The 20,405-nt window shown below is 33.9% G+C and overlaps 2 protein-coding genes and 1 long non-coding RNA gene across 3 annotated transcripts; all 3 read left to right on the top strand.

The window, feature by feature from the left end:
* Positions 1-1,026: 1,026 nt before the first annotated feature.
* Positions 1,027-7,194, top strand: LOC120263449 (SART-1 family protein DOT2). Its single transcript, XM_039271352.1, has 12 exons — positions 1,027-2,011; positions 2,491-2,632; positions 2,732-2,783; positions 3,545-3,658; positions 3,741-3,837; positions 3,918-3,984; positions 4,061-4,120; positions 4,223-4,832; positions 5,026-5,390; positions 6,011-6,231; positions 6,516-6,600; positions 6,934-7,194. Exons 1-12 carry the CDS (start codon positions 1,365-1,367, stop codon positions 7,012-7,014), a joined length of 2,541 nt encoding a protein of 846 aa, XP_039127286.1. The 5' UTR covers positions 1,027-1,364; the 3' UTR covers positions 7,015-7,194.
* A 5,072-nt stretch (positions 7,195-12,266) lies between these two features.
* On the top strand, positions 12,267-15,919 carry LOC120263410 (F-box/kelch-repeat protein At5g60570-like). Its single transcript, XM_039271299.1, has 3 exons — positions 12,267-12,496; positions 12,578-12,791; positions 14,206-15,919. The coding sequence occupies exon 3, from the start codon at positions 14,286-14,288 to the stop codon at positions 15,567-15,569; it is 1,284 nt and encodes a 427-aa protein (XP_039127233.1). The 5' UTR covers positions 12,267-12,496; positions 12,578-12,791; positions 14,206-14,285; the 3' UTR covers positions 15,570-15,919.
* Positions 15,920-17,264: 1,345 nt separating this feature from the next.
* LOC120263411 lies at positions 17,265-18,384 on the top strand. The gene is made up of 3 exons (XR_005537088.1): positions 17,265-17,302; positions 17,773-17,933; positions 18,020-18,384. It is a non-coding gene; the product is annotated as an uncharacterized LOC120263411 (long non-coding RNA).
* The last annotated feature ends 2,021 nt before the right edge of the window (positions 18,385-20,405 follow it).

Here is a 20,405-nt window from a genome sequence, read left to right on the forward strand (position 1 = left end):
CTCACCGATGTACTCTGACGGTCAAAAGAGGGTAATACCCTCTTTGACCGGATTTATGACGGTGATATAATTGGCTTGCAGAGACAACCGCCATCTCTGTGAGGGGATTCGAAATTTTTGAAATACCTCGAATTCTCAATATGTTGTACCATAATTAGTCCCTGAACTATTTACAAATATGAGGCCGGCCCATATTGTATTGGGCTTACGGTTTGTTGGGCCATGTATAATCTTTAGTTCTTAGGGATGAATAAAAAATATATAGTTTTCAAGGGTGTTTATGAAAAAAAAGTGAAATAAAAATAGAGGCTTTCTATAATAAAGAAACCCGATACCTCGATCCCAATCTCTCATTGTCTTCTCGTTCTGCTGTGAGCCCTCAAATCTTCCTTGGCCTCTTCACTCCTGCTCTTCTTTCTCAGACGCTTTGATTCCAGGTGAGTCTTCGCCTTTTCCTCGATTTCCTTTCTTTCTTTTTGTTTTTTGATGCAATTTACCTGTAACTTGCTAGTGTCAATGACTTTTGTTGTTGTTTGTAAATCGGTAATTTCTTTGATTTTTATGTGGTTTTAGAATGATGTAGCTTGTAGCGAATACTGTGAAGTATTCTTTGCTGATTTATGTAATTTGATGGGATTTCCATATCAGTGGAACTGTTGTTTGCTTAATCTGAGTGATTTTGGATGTTTTGGGCCTTTGATTTTATGTTGGCTGGTACAATTTGAGGCAAACACGTGCTTGTGTGTATTTTGTGGGTTAATTTATTTGGTGCTTGGTTTTGAGATTTGTTTCTGGAGGGATCGAGTTGGGATTGACTAGAGTTCTATGCAGTAATTGTGGATATTTATTGATCTTACTTGCAGTACTTACCTGATTCTGGTTTTATAATTTTTTTTTTTCTTTTTCTTTTGCAGCTTCAAGATAGAATTTTTGTATTCAATCTTTCTGGTTGCTATTTCTGGGAGAAAGTGGGATAGGCTTGAGAACGGGCGATGGGGAGATAGGTTTAGGAGTTCGTCTGTGGAAAGAGTAAAAGGGGATGGAAGAGCAGGTGATTATGAAGAAAATGGCAGTGTTGATCAGGATTGTGACGGTGAGTTGGGTAGGAAGGATAAGTCTAGAGAATCAGGGAAGCACAAGAGCAAGGATAGGAAGAGAAGGAGAGAAGAAAAGGAGCACAGCATTAGGGATAGGGATAGGGATAGGTCGAAGGAAAGGGAGAGAGAGGATAGGTTGGAAAGTAGGGAGAGGAGGAAGGACGATAGGGAATATGATAAGGATCGAGAGAAAGACAAGGTGAGGGAAAAAGATCATGACAGGGACATCCATAGAGGGAAAGAGCGACAGAGATACAGAGAGGTTCTATGATGAGGAAAACGATCGAGGGTAAGGCTCGGGAGAGTGATAGGGGAAGGGAGAGAAAGGTTGATCGGGATAGGGACTTGCCTCGTGAATATGAAAGGGACAAGAATCGGGAGAGGGATAGAGATGGAGATAAGGGGCATGATAGGAGCAAAGGTCGTGACAAGGACCTTGGGAAGGAAAATGAGAGAGAATTGGAGAGGGAAAGAGGAAAGGATAAAGACCGTGATAGGGGGAAGGAAAAAGAGAGGGAAAGAGAGAAGGATCGAGATAGGGTGAAAGACAGAGAAAGAGAAAAAGAAAAGAGTAAAGATCGAGAGAAGGGGAAAGATAGAGAAAAAGAAGGAGATAGGGATAAGCTGGAAAGAATAAAAATCAAGGACCGAGCAAGGGAGAAGGAAACCGACAAAGAGACTGATCGGGATAGATCAAGAGCAAAGGATAAGGAAAGGGAAATGGATAGGAGTAAAGATGGACAGAAAGATGAGAAGATAACTGCAGAAGATGGCAATGGTAGAAATATTTTAAGAAGTGGGGATGGAGCTCAAGATGAGCATGGAACTCATGAACGAATTGCTTCCCGAGATTCTGGTGAAAAATCATCTGGGCTTCCTGATGCAACTTCTGGTCTAGGGGAACGTCTAATGAAGTAAGCTGCTCTTTTTTATTCTTACCCCTTAATTATTGTTCTGTATCCTTTATCTCGTTTTCATCCATTTTGTTGCTTTACTTTTGTATATGAGTCCTATTTTACCTCACCCTTCGTGTTTGCCATTTTTCTTACAAAACTCTGGATGTAGTCTGGCTCTATATTAGCAACATGCTTTGATGATGTTCCCATGTATGCCCTAGTATTTCTTTTCCTTTCAGCTTGCAGAATGTCATTCTTATAAATATGCTTAATATGAGGATTTATTCGCTTTATAAGGTCTTATACACCCAACCATCAAATTATGTCTGCAACATACTCAATATATTTTTTTAGGTTCTACTGAACAATGGAAATTCATAATGAGAAATTGAATGCGCGGAAGTTATTCATCCATATGAATGGTTAACAGCATATGCATGTCCATAAGATTTTCTGGATAATGCATTGTTATAATGAAATACATATGCTTTCTTCAGAATAAGAGAAGAAAGGCATAAGGGAAAGTCTGATGGTTCTTCGGAGATTTCAGCTTGGGTTAGTAAGAGCAGGAAGCTAGAGGAAAATAGGAATGCTGAAAAGGAGAAAGCTGTGCGACTTTCTAAAATATTGGATGAGCAGGTTGATGTTTTTAAGCGCCGTAGTGTGCTTTGGTGAATAAATTATCACAATACAGTGCTTAGAATATTAAGTTCATAATTGCATGTTTGAATTTTGCAGGAAAGCATTTTAGCAGAAAGTGATGATGAGGATGCAGCCGGACAAAGTGGAAGTAATTCTTCTTCACTGTTAGTTTATAGTTTTTTGCTAACATACTTTTTATGTGTAATTTATTGCTAGTTATAGACTAATAGCTCTGCGGTCTCCATAATTATATGATCCTCCATTATATATATATATATATATATATCTCACTTCACAATGCCAGTCATAATAATGTTGTCCTCTATCTGTTTGATCTTTCTCCTATTCATAAATTTCTATCTCAAACAGTGCAGTAATTAAATAAGAGAAGTTAGAAGCCAATAGACTTCCCGCATTTCTAGGTGTTTATGAGAAAGTGAGAGAATTCCCATTTCCTAATCAACCCATCTACACTGGGCTGACTTCAGGTTCACCCCAGCACAAGTTGGGGAAGTGCCCTCCTTTGTAAGTTATACTTTCTAACAACTCCACCTCCAATGTATCAATGGAAATAGGTAATATCATCTACTTCTTCCACTAATGGAGGTGGCACTTCATCCCTTGTTCCACATTTTCTTTGATTCACCTTTAACAATCAGGCCTAATTGTCAATCCTATGTATATGCACTTTAGCTACAGATTTCCAATGTTGTTCCATGTGCAAAGTATTCTAAAAGCGGAATATGTAGCTTTACATTTGGTGCTTTTTTCCCGCATGCATGTTTATATTCTCATTAAATTCGTTGCCTTTTATGATACTATATTTGTTATTTTCCTCTGAATCTTTTATTCATTTACGTAGGCTCTTAGTCTAATTCGATTTTTTGTTCTCTTAAAACTTCCAACCAGAGGATCTAGCTGGAGTCAAAATTCTCCATGGTCTTGACAAAGTAATGGAGGGTGGAGCGGTTGTTTTGACCCTCAAAGATCAAGATATTCTTGCAGGCGGGGATCTGAACGAAGGTAATGGATTAATTTCTTGAGAGCGACATAGTAATTTGTCTTGTATCTGTAGTGCTGACTTGTAGAACCATTGATGTTACAGATGTTGATATGCTTGAAAATGTTGAGATTGGAGAACAGAAAAGAAGAGATGAGGCATACAAAGCAGCTAAGAAGACCACTGGGATTTATTTTGACAAGTGAGAAATTTGTCACTGCAATGTCTCTTTTTGGGAATATTTCTAAAACAAGCTTCATCTTTTCTTTTTTGTTGTCATAGGTTTAATGATGACACTGGTACTCAAAGGCCAATACTTCCACAGTATGATGATCCAGTTGAGGATGAGGTTAGTTTATATATTTTATTTTTCAGACTCTAATAGATTGTGCTTTTAGTTGATTTTTGCATTTAATTCTCCACAGGGGGTAACCTTGGATGAAAGTGGCCGCTTTACAGGTGAAGCAGAGAAGAAACTAGAAGAAGTATGCCTCTATTATTTTCCTTTTTAAAATTTCACGGTGATATTTCTTATTGGATTTTGTGATGTATTCTGCTACATTATAACAATGCTTTCCATGTTTCAGCTTCGTAGGAGAATTGAAGGTGGTTTAACAAGAAAAAACTATGAAGATCTTACTACAACAGGGAAGTCCTCATCAGATTTTTATTCTCCAGAAGAAATGCTTCAATTTAAGAAGCCTAAGAAAAAGAAATCTTTGAGGAAGAAAGATAAGCTTGATTTAGATGCCCTTGAGGCAGAAGCTATTTCTGCTGGATTAGGTGCAGGTGATCTAGGCTCCAGGAATGATGCAAAGAGGCAGACCGCAAAAGAGGAAAAGGAGAGATCTGAGGCTGCAAGCAGAAGCAATGCATACCAGACAGCCTATGCTAAAGCTGAGGAGGCATCTAAAGTTTTGCGCCAAGGGCAGCCTCTAACTTCCAAAGTTTCTGAAGAAGATGATCTTGTGTTTGGGGAAGATTATGAAGATCTGCAGAAGTCTCTTGAACAATCAAGAAAACTTGCTCTGAAGAAACAGGAAGTGGCAGCTGCATCTGGTCCCCAGGCAGTTGCATTATTAGCTGTAGCAGACAGGGAACAAAGTGAAATTTATAGCCCTGCAGCTGAGCCACAAGAAAACAAAGTTGTCATTACTGAGATGGAGGAGTTTGTATTGGGTCTACAGATGAATGAAGGTAATATCACTCCCCCTTCCTGGTTTTTGTATTATTTATTTTGGTGCAGTGTGCATTTAGTTTATGGGAAATAGTTCTCATCCATCTGGAAAAATTGATCACTGTTCTTTATTATATATGTTATCGATTTATTTAATGTCTCCATGATAACTTTTTCACTAATGCTGCTTTATGTGAATGTTGCAAATATCAGAATCACATAAGCCAGAAAGTGACAGTGTGTTTATGGATGAGGATGATGGCATGAAATCTTCTGAACTAGAAGTAAAAGATACTGGTGGTGGTGGGTTGGAAGATCTTGAAGAAACTGCTGACGGTGAATTGCAAGACAATGAGGAAAAGGAGGATATCACACCGGATGAGATTATTCATGAAACTGCTGTTGGGAAAGGTTTATCTGGTGCACTCAAGTTACTGAAAGAACGGGGGACACTCAAGGAGGATATTGATTGGGGTGGCAGAAATATGGACAAAAAGAAGAGCAAGCTTGTTGGCATAAATGATAATGCTGGGCCGAAGGAAATCAGAATTGAAAGGCTAGATGAATTTGGTAGAATTGTAAGTCATTCTACCTTAACCTGAGTATAGCTGGAAATTTCAAATTATTGATTTTTTCTTAGTCGCGTGAATATTTATATATATATATATATATGTTCATGCATACATTATGCAATTATTTGTTTTTATCGATGTGGTGAATCATGGTTCATTTAGTTACTGTGACCATGGATTACCTTAAAATTCACTTAATTGCAAAATGGACATATTTCTGGAACATAAACAAAGCATCTCCATTCATGCCTCATTTTTTATCATAATTAAACAACATGAAGGAAACTGATTGTTCTATTTTGTCTTTTTGTTGCAATATTCTCTGCGTGAAGATATTGTAAATTTGCTTATTAAATCATTTGTGAAGTTTGTTGGACATTAATGTATTTTGTTATGCTTTTACCTTACTAGCCCCCAAGTTAATGTCAATCTTGCTTGTAAAGACCTATGGTGGAGTTTGATTAAACATGTAATTTAATGAAATAGGTTTTTGCTATGTGTGATAAATTTTCTTGCCCTCTTACTTTAATGGTGGCTTAATTCAAAGTAAACATTATCATATCCTTTCATTGAAAGTAAAAGTGAAAGGAAGCTTACACAGAATTGTTTTCTATTTGTTTAATCAGATGACACCAAAGGAGGCATTCCGGATGATTTCCCATAAATTCCATGGCAAGGGACCAGGAAAGATGAAGCAAGAAAAACGCATGAAGAATTATCAGATGGATCTCCAAACAAAGCAGATGAAAGCTTCTGATACACCATCACAAGCTATGGAAAGAATGAGGGAAGCTCAAGCTCGACTTAAAACACCATACCTTGTGCTCAGTGGTCATGTTAAACCCGGGTAAAGTCAAATAATTTAGCCTATGCTTTAACTTAACATTAGTGAGCCTTTGGCAAATCATGTGACCATTTTCTGTTTGGACATTCCCAATCATTGGTGGTAACTATGAAACATGTTCAGCCATGTTATGGTCTGCCTTTCTCCAGAATTGCTTAGGATCATTGACATGATGAGATTTCATAGGAGTATTGAGAACTTTATTCTTATGTCCTTAACTTGATTGGTTGCAGCATCTCTGTTTCGGAAACTCTTTGCTCTTTCTGACTTCCACATTCTCGATGCAGGCAAACAAGTGACCCCCGAAGTGGTTTTGCTACCGTCGAGAAAGATCATTTGGGGAGCTTGACTCCAATGCTCGGGGACAAAAAGGTAATATTTAAACTCAATAACATGTCACAAAATTTAATTGCATAACATTTTGTGTCCTTAGTAACATGCCTACAAGCACAATATTTTTCAAAGTTTGCTTTAGATGGTACCACAATAATCCAATTATATTCAATATCTCTTGTTCGAAATTGAAGTATGTGATCGATAATGTACAGTCTATCTTATAAAAAAGTTTTCAAAATGTTTTTCTAGATATTTACAGAACAGCGTATATATCAAATATTCATCTTCATTGAAATTCTGTATATCGATTATTGAATTTATTGTTTAGTGATCGAGCTCATTTGTTCTTCGCCGGTTTTGTGTTTTCAGGTAGAGCATTTCTTAGGGATTAATCGCAAGCCTGATTCCGGCAGTATGGGTCCTCCTCCACCAAAAAAGCCGAAGAATTGAAAACATTTTTGACCGCTTGTTTCTTCATAATCTCATGAGTTTGAGCTGATTTCTGTTCATCTGTTCATCTTCTGTGAGAAATGAATTACTGTTTGTATCCATTTTCCCTGGTGAAAAATTTGGAAGTATAGGCTTTTCTAATCCACTCAAATCATACTTAGTTATTTTATTCTATTTTAACTGCTTTTTTTTAAGAAAGAAATGCCATAGAAGGTACATTTAAAGTGAAGGTTTTTTTTTAAGTAAATAATACTCTCTTCGTTTTTTTTTTACTTGTCATATTTATTTAATTTATACTGAATAAAAAGAATTGGTTAAAGTTAATTTATTATTGATATTTTATACAAAAATTTATTATTTTTAAAATTATTTGTTTAAAATTTTATTATAAGTATAGTATATGATTTAATGTTTAGTTGATTTTAACTTTATTGAAAATTGTATAAAAATATTAAATTAAAAAATAAATTTAGAAAAAATTATTTAATGTTATATAGAATTTCTAATGTGATAAAATACAAAAGAGCAAAGAAAAGCTCTTCCAAAACATTTTAAGTAAAAAATGTACCTTAACTTTGTTAATTGTTTTGTGTGTGTGTGTGTGTTTTTTTTTCAATTACATTAATTGATTCACAAAATTTATTATTTCATATATACCTTTTGTTTTTTTTATTTGGACAATCTCATTTTAATTTTTTTAGTTTTTTGTATGTAATAAAATTGAAGCCCAAAGTTTGCTGAAAGTAATTCCATTTCCAAATATGCAAGTATGAATCTAATATTAAAGTTTTAAAAGTTTTAATTAAATTAATATACTTGCTACCAAAACAGCAACAAAAGGCTTTGATAAATCATACCCAAATATTTATTAAATTAAAAATTATATTATTTAATAATAGGTCCTAAAACTCTATTAAAAAATCAATCTTTATGATTCAAATAAATTTATGTAAAAGCTAAAACTTCAACCACTGATTTTTAGAGGGAATGAATTTAACTTGTCATTATCTATATGACCTTTTCAAAATGGGTTTATTACCAATATTACATATATACCCCTATATATAATGTTTTTATAGGGGCATATATGTCATAAGAAAAAGGGAAAAAAACATAATTAAGGTAAGGTCCACATGAGAGGGCTCACATGGCTGAACATGCAACTTATCCTCTCACCATTAACCCTCAATTAAAGGCCACCCACCCTTCATTTCATCTCTGTGTTGTCTATTTCTCTCTCTTAATATTTATTTAATTATTTAATTAATTAATTATTTTATTTATTTATTTTGAGGAAAAAATGGTGGACCTTATTAATCAGAAGATATTGATTGTTGCATGGAGGAATCATGATTTCCACAGTTCAAAAAACTATTTGTGTTTTTGGACTGAGGTAATTAAATGAAAGAAAATATAACAAAAAAGGTCAAAAAATTGAAAATGGTGCACACAAAAGACACAAGATTTTATCTTGTTTTAAACATTTTTTTCCCCACTTATTATTTTTGTTTCTACATTATTGTAACTTAGATTTTTCAATTTATTATTTTTTAAAATATTAATTAAAAGTGTTTGTAATATTAATGATTTTGGGATTTTTAAAAAAAGTGGATTAATCATTTAAAATATATTAAATAAGTAAGATCAAATATAAGGACAGTGACCCAGACAAAATTGTGACTAAACATGAATAAAGGACGGTGTTTTTCGCGTTTGGTGATTAAGAATCCTTATAATAGAAAAAAACAAAATACACTTATCAAACATTTTTATAATTATAAAAAAAAAAAGATGGATCTACTAAAGATGAGAACTATACAGAAAAAAACAAACAAGATTTTCAATTGATGATAACTGTGTAGGGTCATCTTTTTATAGTCACTCTCTTTGACTGTGTCTTAAGGTGTATTGGATGACTCGTAAATACATACATTGGGATGTTTCAATTAAAAAAAAATATAAACTGAAGAAATTAAAGACTGTATTTGATAGTTATCACTGAGCACTTAACTTGACTTGGATCTGGATCTTGAGGTAGTGATGATTTCTCAAGTATTAATTAGTAAGATTTTTTTAGCGCTCAAATTCTCAAAAAATCAAGATTTATATCATCATAAGTCTACTAATCCAACATGCTGGCTAAGTTAAAATAAATCTATTTTACAATTTTGAAAAAAAAAAATAAAACAAAAAAAGTGGGTTTTTTAGCATATTAATCTGGGCTCCACCAATCAGAATGGGATTCTATTCGCCGCATGCGGAGTGAGAGATGTTCTTCAGGATTAGCTGTCTTGGTGTGAACAGCGTACAGCTTTTCCCACTTATAATTACTTGCCAAATATATCAATCTGAGCCAGAGCTGGGACCCACTTTTAGTTCATTCTCATCCAATCCCAATTCCCAAACCGTAAAACTTTCTAAACTCTCAAATCTCAATTTACGAATGTACCCCTACACATTTAAATCCCGTTCCAGGGATATCAATGTAAAGTTGTAAACATAAAGACTATTTAGGAAATTTATATTTTCACTTTATTTGGTGAAAATAAAATTTTTGTAATTTTATAATTAATTCATCCCTAACATTTTTCCAAAATTACAAAATTAGTTCTAAAAAAAAATACATGGGAAATTTTACTAAACTACTGGTGGTTTACTTTTTTTATCAATTCAGGACTTATAGTTTGAATTATAACACTTTAGTGCTATGTAGTTTAAACTGTTTGAAAAAAAAAATGCCAAAACGCTTAATTTTTTTAATTCTTGCTGACGTGGCTTAAAAATAGACCTAAATTTACTTTTTTGTCTTTATTTACATTATTAAAATATGCATCAATAAGAACTAGTCAAATTTATTTGGATGGTATTTAAAAACCATTCCAATTATAATTGTAGGTAGATTTGAATGATTTTTAATTAATTTATATTTTAATAATGTACATGAGGACAAAAAAAGGTAAATTTCAGATTTAAATTAATATAATTAAATATTTTAATATTTTTTAATAAATGATTTAGACTAGAGTGTTATAATTTAAATCAGAAGTCCTGAATTGACAAGGTACTAAAGTGTTACAATTTAAACCGGAAGTCCCAAATTGATAAAGAGATAATAGTTTGAGCAAAATTTACTCAAATATATATAATACATAGAGGATGCATCGTCTGCCAACGTTCACAGATTCGTAATCTGTGAACGTTGATATGGGCCGTTGGATTAATCCAATCCACCGCAGACACCGCTCTACTGAATGCGAACAATCGCGCATTATTCATGCTGACAATAAAAAAGTATGATGCGACGTTGTTTTTAATCAACTATCCAATCAATCTCGAAAGACAAGAATCGAATCAATGCAGAATCTCTAACATCCACGTCCTCCCCATCCATCCTGGAGGAGACGGCCTTGTGGATCTAGTGGCTAAGTTTTCTTCAGCAATGTCTTCTAATCTTTCAGGAGAGTCAGCTGGACTTGGTATCATTAGTATGTCTGCAGGAATGCTTAATCTTGAATAATCTCCAAAACGATATTCTCTTGCCCATGAACGGACTTGCTTTTCACGTGAGATTCTGCATCGGCATCCCGTGAGATAAGACTAGGAAAAAGGATCAAGACATAGGAACATGTACCCTGGGTCAACATATACCTTCATGATCTTTGTTTCCAGCACCATTTGGCACCTTTGATTGTCGCATGATGTGGGGCAAGTTCTCTTCCAATCGATGGAGATTGCACATGCTCGCCATAGCTTCATCTGTTTTTTGATATCTCCTGGAATGATCATGTCTTCCAGTCGAATAGGATTTATCCTTTCTTGCTCAGGTCTATGATGGCGAAGGAGAGTAATCTTGATATGATGCCGTGCTTCATCAAGATAACCTTCATCATAGCAAGGAGGGATTGAATTTAGTTCTAAATTAACATACCCATCAATATGTGATCCAAGAGCCTTGAAGAATTTGTGTAGAAGATGTATCAGCTGCCAATAACCCTATTAAAGTTATTGTACATCATCTGCGGACGTTCAGATGATGTTTGGCCCAATAGATATATATATTTTGGGTCAAAGGACACGAATCCCAAAGCAGGGCAGGTAATGCATCCCTAACCGTTAAATCAATTGGACGGTTATGATTGGTGGGGGAATGATGTGGAGCCCACCTTTAAATGCCAAACCAGCCCCCGCCGACCGTTCGGTTAGTCGCATCAATCTTCTGACACGAAAATTAAAGCATCGGAAAAGTACCCCTCAAATCTCACCGTTCGTTCGGTCACGTCACGGTCATCTTGACCGTTTCATTTCAACTCGGTCAAAACCGTTATAACCTCGCGCAAAAGGACAAACTGAAACGGGACAGTGGCAAACTCGTAATTAAATTCAGAACTGGGACCTATTTCTCACGTGCCGGTTTCCATTTGGAGTAAAAAGCCGGAATTCCCGGTTCACCGTCCACAAGGCCTTTGAAAAGACTTTGAAACCTTATCCACAACCAAAACTTTTTTATTCCCACCCTCAAAAGTAACCCTTAAATTTGACCTACTTTTTCTTAATCACACTTTCAGCCTCATAATCTTTATTTAAATAACTACATCAATTTTTTATTATCCTAATTTTACAGCACTGTGGTTAGTATATTTTAACCTTAAAATATTAAATTATATATATAAATCATAGATAAAAACTTAAATATAAAAAATTTCAAAAATTTTAGAAACAACAAAAAAAAATGATTAGGATTTTTTTATTAAAAATTATGTTAATTAACTAACTTTAAATTCAAAATTATTTTTTTGGCCTTATATTTTATAATAATATCATAAAATAAATAGGTACTGCAAGCTCATTGGTGGGTTTAATGCGTTAAGTGCAATTAAGGGTGCAATTAAGACATTAAAAAAGCTACCCAATATCACGTGAGGATAACATTAGAATTTTACATCCTATCATAATATAAATTTTTTTTTTCAAATATACCCCTCTACAAACTCATAATTATTACCAAAAATTCACAAAAACACATGAACATACATCATAGATGCCAAAAAAAGCCCCCATTCATCAATATCATATATACATATATAAAGCAATGAGAATGTTTATAAAATTATAGACATTTTTGTGGATTTCAATGAAAATTTCACTATTATTATATAATTAATTAATTAATTAATTAAATTACCATTTTGCCCCCGCTGTAAAAACCACAGTATCTGAAGTTCAGCACATGAAGCTTCCTTTAAAACCCGCCGAGAATTTCCGGTTGTTTGAGATCTCTTGATTTCTCTCGATTTCTCTGGATTGATCGATGGGGATTCTAGGGTTCTTCGATCCGTGAGGCTGGATCCGGTGAGCCGGCGACCTGATCCGCGCCACCGGAGAGGTTCTCCGGCGATAAGACGGCGAACTGAAGTGATACAAACGTGACAGATCTGAGACTGGCCGAGATTTGGCCATCGATCGGAGATCTATAGATTTTTCGGTAATGTTCCGGCTGTATGTTTGGAATTTTTTTTTTATGTAGTTTAGCGCTGATGATTGAGCTTTTGTTGATGTTTTTCAGATCTGATTTGGTGTTGTGAAGAGAGATTTGGGGGTGAATGGCGGTGATTGTGATAGGATGGTAGATCTGGAGGTTTATGGGCTTATAATGCCGAGGTTTTTCCTCGGATCTCCGTCGACGGGTGGGTGAGATGTGGGCATTGAGTGCAGTTCTTTGGTGATTCTGTTGTTGATGCGGAATCGTTGAAATTTTCACTGTGGATGCTCTTCTAGAGGTGAAATAACTGATCTTAGAGTCTTGTTTGTTTTCTTGATAGTTGGTATATGGTTTTTGCTGAAATGTGTTGTTCTTGTGTTCTGGTACTGGTTGCCATTGCTAATTTTTTGTGGGTGTATGTAGATTAAAACCATACTTTTGTTGTTATTTTCCGTTTCTATTTGCACATTTATGTTTTATTATCTGGAATCATGTTGCTTTCACAAATTCTTTTCCAGTGTAAAATGTTTTGCTTTTATTGGTGTAGTGCTGAATTTACTTTTTTTTTATCCCCAGTTATGTTTACAACCTTATTTTATGCAACCTGCAAATGGTGTAATAAATATTATAATAACTAAGATATTTGTTTGTTTGCTTGGTCGCTGGTGCTTGGTTTCTGTTGAAATCTGTTGCTCTGGTACTCTGTTACCTGTTGAAATTGCCAATCTTTTGTGGTGTTTGTAGACCAAAGACCAAAGCCTTTTTTTTTAGTGGTTATTGTCTGTTTCTACTTGTTAATTTTTATGAATGATGTAAAAAATGTATAAGAACTAAGAATCTGATGGTCAATATTGTTTGATATATTTTAGAACTTGTAACTACAGTGTTGGTCTTGAATACATCTTTCAAGACGAGTCAATAATATAATATATATCTTGTGAAGATGGTCAACGTTGTTTGTTATTTTTTATATGTTTATACTGCACACCTGAGTTATGCTTGCATATTGTTACAAATATGTCGTGCAACCTCCTTATGTGGAGGGGCAGGATGTCCTTGACTCTTGTGTTTTGGTACCCATGATCAGTGTGTTTCCTTTATGTCTTGAGTGAAATCATGCAACATTACAGATTATAGTATCTGTGGGGTGAGTTTAGTTTTCATATCTTTATGAAGTGGTGGTTCTGAGTGTTGCAGCCAATCAATATTCTGCCTCAGCAGTGTGTCAAATTATCCTGTTTGGCGTTGCAGAAGTTAGTTGTTGATCAGCTAGTTTTCCTTTGAGATTGCTTTTTTCTATCACTTGAAGATAAAGAGTTATAGATCAAGTGTAAGCATTTCCGTTGGTGATTGATAGAATATCAGTTTTTCTTTCCCTCTAAGACATAATCACAGCTTATTAACTTTTTGCTTATAGTTTAGTGTCTGGATTGCCATCTCCCTAGTTATAGATCTATTTTTATATCATTGGTCTGATAAGTCAATCTGACTATGTTGTTGTGTGATTAATGTTACCACAAGACCTTCTGTTTGCTTGGATATATCAATGTTCTTTTAGATTTGGTGATGATGTTCAATAAATTCTAACTATTCTTTGGATGGAATTGTGAAGCTCATGTATTTTCTTTTCTTGCTTGATGATTTTGACTGATTCTTCATTTTAGTCTGAGCTAATTTACATCTTGCTTCCTTTTCTGTTTCCCCCCTTTCAGCAACTTGTCATGCATTACTAAAACACTTTGGTGCTTTCGAGCTAGTTTTGGAAGCCAAGATAAACAACAAGCTGCTAGACATGGTTGGTGCTCAAGGATGTCTACTTTCACAAATTTCCAGATCTTTTGATCAGGACAGTGGTTCTCTTCAGAAATACATATTAGCTTACATCTTATTAGCAAGAAACGGAGGCATATTAGAGGAAGTAAGAGGAAGCATGTGCAAAGAGTTCTACATATCTGGTTTGGATTGGCTAGGACAGAAGATAAACTATCCTGCTGCTAAGACACAGCCAGGAAGTGATTACAGTGGACAACGATCAGATGATTCTCTTCTTCCAGGTCTTCATGATGATATTGCACTAGATTGTCTGGCTTGGGCATGTAGATCTGATTATCCGTCACTGGCTTGTGTTAGTAAAAAATTTACCTTGTTGATTGGAAGTGGATATCTATACAAATTAAGAAGACAACTTGGAATTATTGAGCACTGGGTTTACTTAGCTTGTAGCTTGATGCCATGGGAAGCATTTGATCCTGAAAGGCAGAGATGGATGAGGCTACCACGATTGCCATGTGATGAGTGTTTTTCTTATGCAGACAAGGAGTCCCTTGCTGTGGGAACTCAACTTCTTGTTTTTGGTCGGGAATTAACTGGTTTTGCAATTTGGATGTACAGCTTAGTGAGGCGTGACTGGTCTAGATGCTCATCAATGAATTTATCTCGCTGCTTATTTGGATCAGGAAGCTCTGGGGAAATTGCTATTGTTGCTGGGGGAAGTGACAAGAACGGCCATGTTTTAAAGTGTGCCGAGTTGTACAATTCTGAGTTGGGTACTTGGGAAACTTTACCAGATATGAACTTGCCACGAAAAATGTGTTCTGGGTTTTTTATGGATGGGAAGTTTTATGTTATAGGTGGCATGTGTAGCCATACAGATTCTTTAACCTGCGGTGAGGAGTATAATCTTCAAACTAGGATGTGGAAGAGAATTCAAAATATGTACCCTGGCGGCAATAGGGCCAGTCAGTCTCCACCATTGGTTGCAGTTGTAAATAATCAGCTCTATGCTGCTGATCAAGCAACAAATGTAGTTAAGAAGTATGATAAGATAAATAATACTTGGAATGTTATAAAGCCATTACCTGTTAGAGCTGACTCTTATAATGGTTGGGGACTTGCATTCAAGGCTTGTGGGGACAAGTTACTGGTGATTGGTGGCCATAGAGGGCCTCAAGGTGAAGTCATTGTGCTGCACTCATGGCGCCCTGAAGAAGGAAACAGTGGACCTGAATGGGATGTTCTTTCTGTCAGGGAAAGAGCAGGGGCTTTCGTTTACAATTGTGCAATAATGGGCTGCTAAAGTTTCTGGTTTTTGAGTCTTAGGAGCAGTGCATGAGGTGATTGGCCTCACTTAATTGGGAAGTGGCTTACATACCTTTACTATCTTCTGTTTACTACATTTGGCAACTTGCATCATATTTATGGTGCGATCTTTCTTGTCTGTGTTACTTCTTTAGTGCCTTTCGACTGAAATTGTGCACCTGAGTTAATGTGGAGGCTTCTCTCTAATGTTACCCGGCTAGATCTAAGATGCTGAAAGTTAAAGAAGGCCTAACATTAACTTGTCAAGTGGTGCTATTTCATGTTTCAATAATTTTCATTTCTGGTATAAAATTCTATTTACCAAGTGTTTCTTTTGGAGTGTCTGCATTTTTTCATCTGTTTACCCCAATTGATTTTATGTATTTAAAAAGCATCGGTTCCTTGTATGTTTCAATATTTGTCTTTCCTTTGGGTTTGTTGTTAAAGATACTGTATGGCAACTTTTGATTGTAGATCAGCTCCATGCATTCTTGAAGACCATTACTTAGTGAATTAACACATGAGAAGGTTTGACACTTTCAGTTTTAGTTTAATTTAAACCTCATGATGGTTTCCTTTATGCAGCTTACATGGATCAATGAGATCTATATTACATACTGTGGTTAGATCAGCATTAGTGTTCTGCAGTGTTCTATGGTATAATAGCATTTTGTTGGTTGCTTAATGCATCTCTGTCCAAAATTTAGTTTCTATTGGTGGCTACATCCTTTATCAATACAATGTTCTTTTTCCATTTATCTTTTTATTTCAAATTCTCATTAAGTTGCACTGATTTTGTCCTTTGCAATATGAATGTCCAGGCCTCTGTCAAGGTGTCCTTATCCATAATGTGAATTGCAACTCTCAATGCCAATGTGTATGATAAGAAATAGAACATATGTACTCATTGTCTTGTCAGTAGAATGTCACACATAACTATTTGCTTTGTATATCATTTGGAGCATTTGGGGACTGGATGTATTATCTGATGTGACTAGAATGCCTACTCTTGGAATTACATGCAAATTCTGTGTGCAAGGTGAAATCACTGGAACATTTTATTTATATGCAAGAAATGATTGGCAGAAAACATTTTATTTTCTGAAGCAGTGGTTTAAGTCTATAAGCAAATTATTGCATAGGTTTCTGCTGACATACCTTCAGTCTCTGTTCAAACCTGTTCAAGATCATGCACTGAACTGGAGACATTCGCTGTTAAACCAACTGCCACTTCAACCAGGAATTTATATGTTTGCTTCCATGTGCCAGCTGTTATACTGATTTTTCCTTTTGTTCCTTTCTTTCTGTCTTTGCCTGTCCATATTTCAAATTTTGCATTCTTGTTTCAAGTAACAACAATTTCTGTTCCAGTTCTTCATTGCTGTTTTATTTTTCCATCTTCTTTTCATTATAATATTTGATGAGGCAAAGTAGTCATACACTGATCTGAATCATGCAATGAAACTATCTTGCTCAATCTTAATCAACTTTTCTTACTGAAACCTGTTCAGGTTGTCCGAGAAAATCTTCAAGATGCATATGGAAGAGAGGCATTTCTCCAACAGCTGCTGTAAGTTAATTAACTCCCAAGCACTGAATACCAAATTAAGTCTCAAGTTCCACACTATCATCAAACTCTTCTATTGCAAAATGAAATGCAATAATGAGATGTCATAAATAGGTACGCTTGCTACCCAGCTTCAGTTATCAGTTATTGGAGATATGATAGATGTAAGTTGGATATGAATTTTTTCAAAGCCATGCACAAGTCCAACAGTGTTAGATAAACATAATCCTAAGCCATCTTAATTTTCTTCCTATCTATATCTGTCACTTTCTTTTTGAAGAGACTACAGAACTACCTCTGTCTACATGAGTTTAGACTATTGCACCTATCTTTTGCTTTTAAGATATATATATATATATATATATATTTATGTATATATGAGTATGTTTGATGATAGATAATTAAGGGACAAAAGTAGCTTGTCTTAAAAGTCAATGTTGATATCATTATAGAATCATCCATGATTGTTTGCTTGAACCCTAATTTCAAGGTTGCAAAAAGTTTTTTTCACACCTACAAAAAGACCACATCACTTTTGTTATATTAATTTTTTGTTCCAATTGTATATCTTCACTAGCATCATCCATTAAAACATTTTCATTCATATATGAGTTTCTCATTTATGCATGGACAGGGTTTGCAATTGAATCTATTGACCAAAAGAATGGAAGTCCACCACCAAAGTGATTTCCAAGTGATCCAACCCACACACAACATGCAATCTTCTTATGCCAAAGTTGTGATATAGATGTGCATAGATAACCTGGCCTACTACTACAGGTGCTGAACACTCAGGTACTTTAAAAATATATATATATACTATTAATAATAATTATTATTAATTAATAAAGAAAAAAAAATTGTTTTTATATACTATATAGGCCTACAAAGTGGATGAGTGGTGTCTGGCCATGCAAATAAAATTCCTCACAAACTTTATGGCATTGGATTTTTGTGTGGATGCTCATGAAAAGAAGGCAAAGGGCAACACCAGCAAGATGTTTGTGCCTTTTGGTAAAGGCCTTTGTTGACCCACAAAGTATGTTTTGGAAAAGCAGGAGAAAAAGAGTGATGGGAGTGTGGCCCTTATCTAGGGCACATTGTTTATTTCTATATAAACTCTTCTTCTTTTTTTTTTATAATAATCTTTTATATTATTATTATTATTATTATTATTATAATATTTTTGTATTTGATTACTTTTAAATAAAGAGGTTTTTGAGGTGTGGTGCTTGCAGCTGCAGCTTAATAAGGGCAGGATAAATAAACTAACAAATGTGATAAGCTAAAAGCATTGAGTGAATGAAGCCACTAGTTGGTGCTTGAAAAGGAGAAGTCCAGCTTTTGTCCCATCTTTGTTTGGTCTGGATTGTGATGTCCAACATGGCAACATTTTATGGTTCTTATTTCTTTCATCTTTAGCTTTGCACATGAACTTGTGTATTCCTTCTATCTAGATTCTTGCCTAATTTCCATTATTATTTATTTATTTTATTTATTTTATTATTATTATTATTAAACAGGAAGGAAGGATGGGGAGAGAAAAAGGTTTTCCCTTTTTTTAAAAAAAAAATTAAACTTTTCTTTTTTTGCAAAATTTTAGAAAATTATGTCTTTAAGTTTTGCGTTTCTTTTTTTAGGTTCTCAGAGTTTGTTTGGAATCTTTTGAAATCATTGCTTGTGTTTCAAATTAGTTAGATAGGAAGTTAACAAAATAAATTGCTTGTATTTTAAAATTATTTTAATTTTTAAGTAAATTTTTTTTTACTTGAATGTATATAAAGAATGCAACTATATATTTATAAACATACAAATTGTTTTTTTCTTTTTATTATTTAAAACTTTTACCTCATTTTTAAAGAAATACATGGATCCGTGATAGTTAGGACGGAACTGAGATGTGGCTCACTCTTTATCCTTGAATTATTTTAAAAATTAATAATTTTTAAAATAGATAGTAACAATATTTTAATATAATTACTAATATATCTTTATATTATATAATAAATTAAAAATTAAAAATTTTTAAATTCATGGTTAAAAATGAGCCACGTTTTGTTTATGTAATAGTTATGACGGACCAATTCACTAGATTATTATTATTATTTATTTATTTTTACCTCTCAAATCAAACATATATATATATATATGATAGATATATATTAGGGTTTAGAATCTAAGTTGATCTAACCACCAAACCATGTGATTCACATCATTAAAGAAAACTCACAATTAAATTTTTCAAATTTTTTTTATTAATAGTACAGTTTGTGTATTGTTTTCTATTAATGTTGGAGAACACCCTATGCAGGTTATCATTATCAACATGACACTTTTTCAAATAAATAAATTTTATAAAAAAAAAGGTAAGAAAAAGAGACTCAATGGCTCAATGACTCAATTCCAAAGACTTATTCTTTTGACCAACTTTTTCTTCAACCATTGACTCAGGGCTTTCTTTTTGCAATTATCCCCCCCCTTAGAAACTTATGCATTTATTTACTATTTAGTCACATTGTACAAGGATTCTTTCATATATACCCCTATAATTTTCCTTTAAAAATTTAACATCCTAAGTGTTGCAACCAATTATTATTATTATTATTATTATTTTTAAATTGATACCATTGGCCAGTTTTGGAATATGACATAAAATAGAACACAATGTTGGATTTTCTTGATTTTATGTATGCATGCATGCCTTCTAAAATTATGACTCTAAAAAACACAAAATCACATTATAATCTTAATATAAACCTTTAATTATTTATTGTGGAATTAATCAATAATCTTTGGTTGAAATCTAATTTTGGTCTTGTGCAAAGCAAGCAATTGATAAGAAAAACATTGTGATTAACTTCTTGATTTATATTTATTTTAATATTTTTTAATCATACTATTCTCAAGAGCACCACATGTTTATATTTATATATTGGTTTGTGAAGCAAATTAAATTCTATTCTAATGAATAAGAAGCTAATTTATAAAACAAGAATAGAACAAAGAGCTAGAAGTTTGGCTTTATGGCAAACAACGCCACCTTTCTTCTTTTCTATGTTTCATAGCTATAAGAGAACCATATACATCTACATTAACCTATTAATCAAACAAGTATCCAAATCTACAATATATATATATACACATACATATATCTAGATAGACCTTAAAATATGCACTATATATATATATATATGTGTGTGTGTGTGTGTGTGTGTGTGTGTGTGTGGATCTAATAAATAAAGATGAAATTTTGGTGTTATAATTGAC

This window comes from Dioscorea cayenensis, chromosome 6 (assembly GCF_009730915.1).
Source record: "Dioscorea cayenensis subsp. rotundata cultivar TDr96_F1 chromosome 6, TDr96_F1_v2_PseudoChromosome.rev07_lg8_w22 25.fasta, whole genome shotgun sequence".
Classification (NCBI taxonomy): domain Eukaryota; kingdom Viridiplantae; phylum Streptophyta; class Magnoliopsida; order Dioscoreales; family Dioscoreaceae; genus Dioscorea; species Dioscorea cayenensis.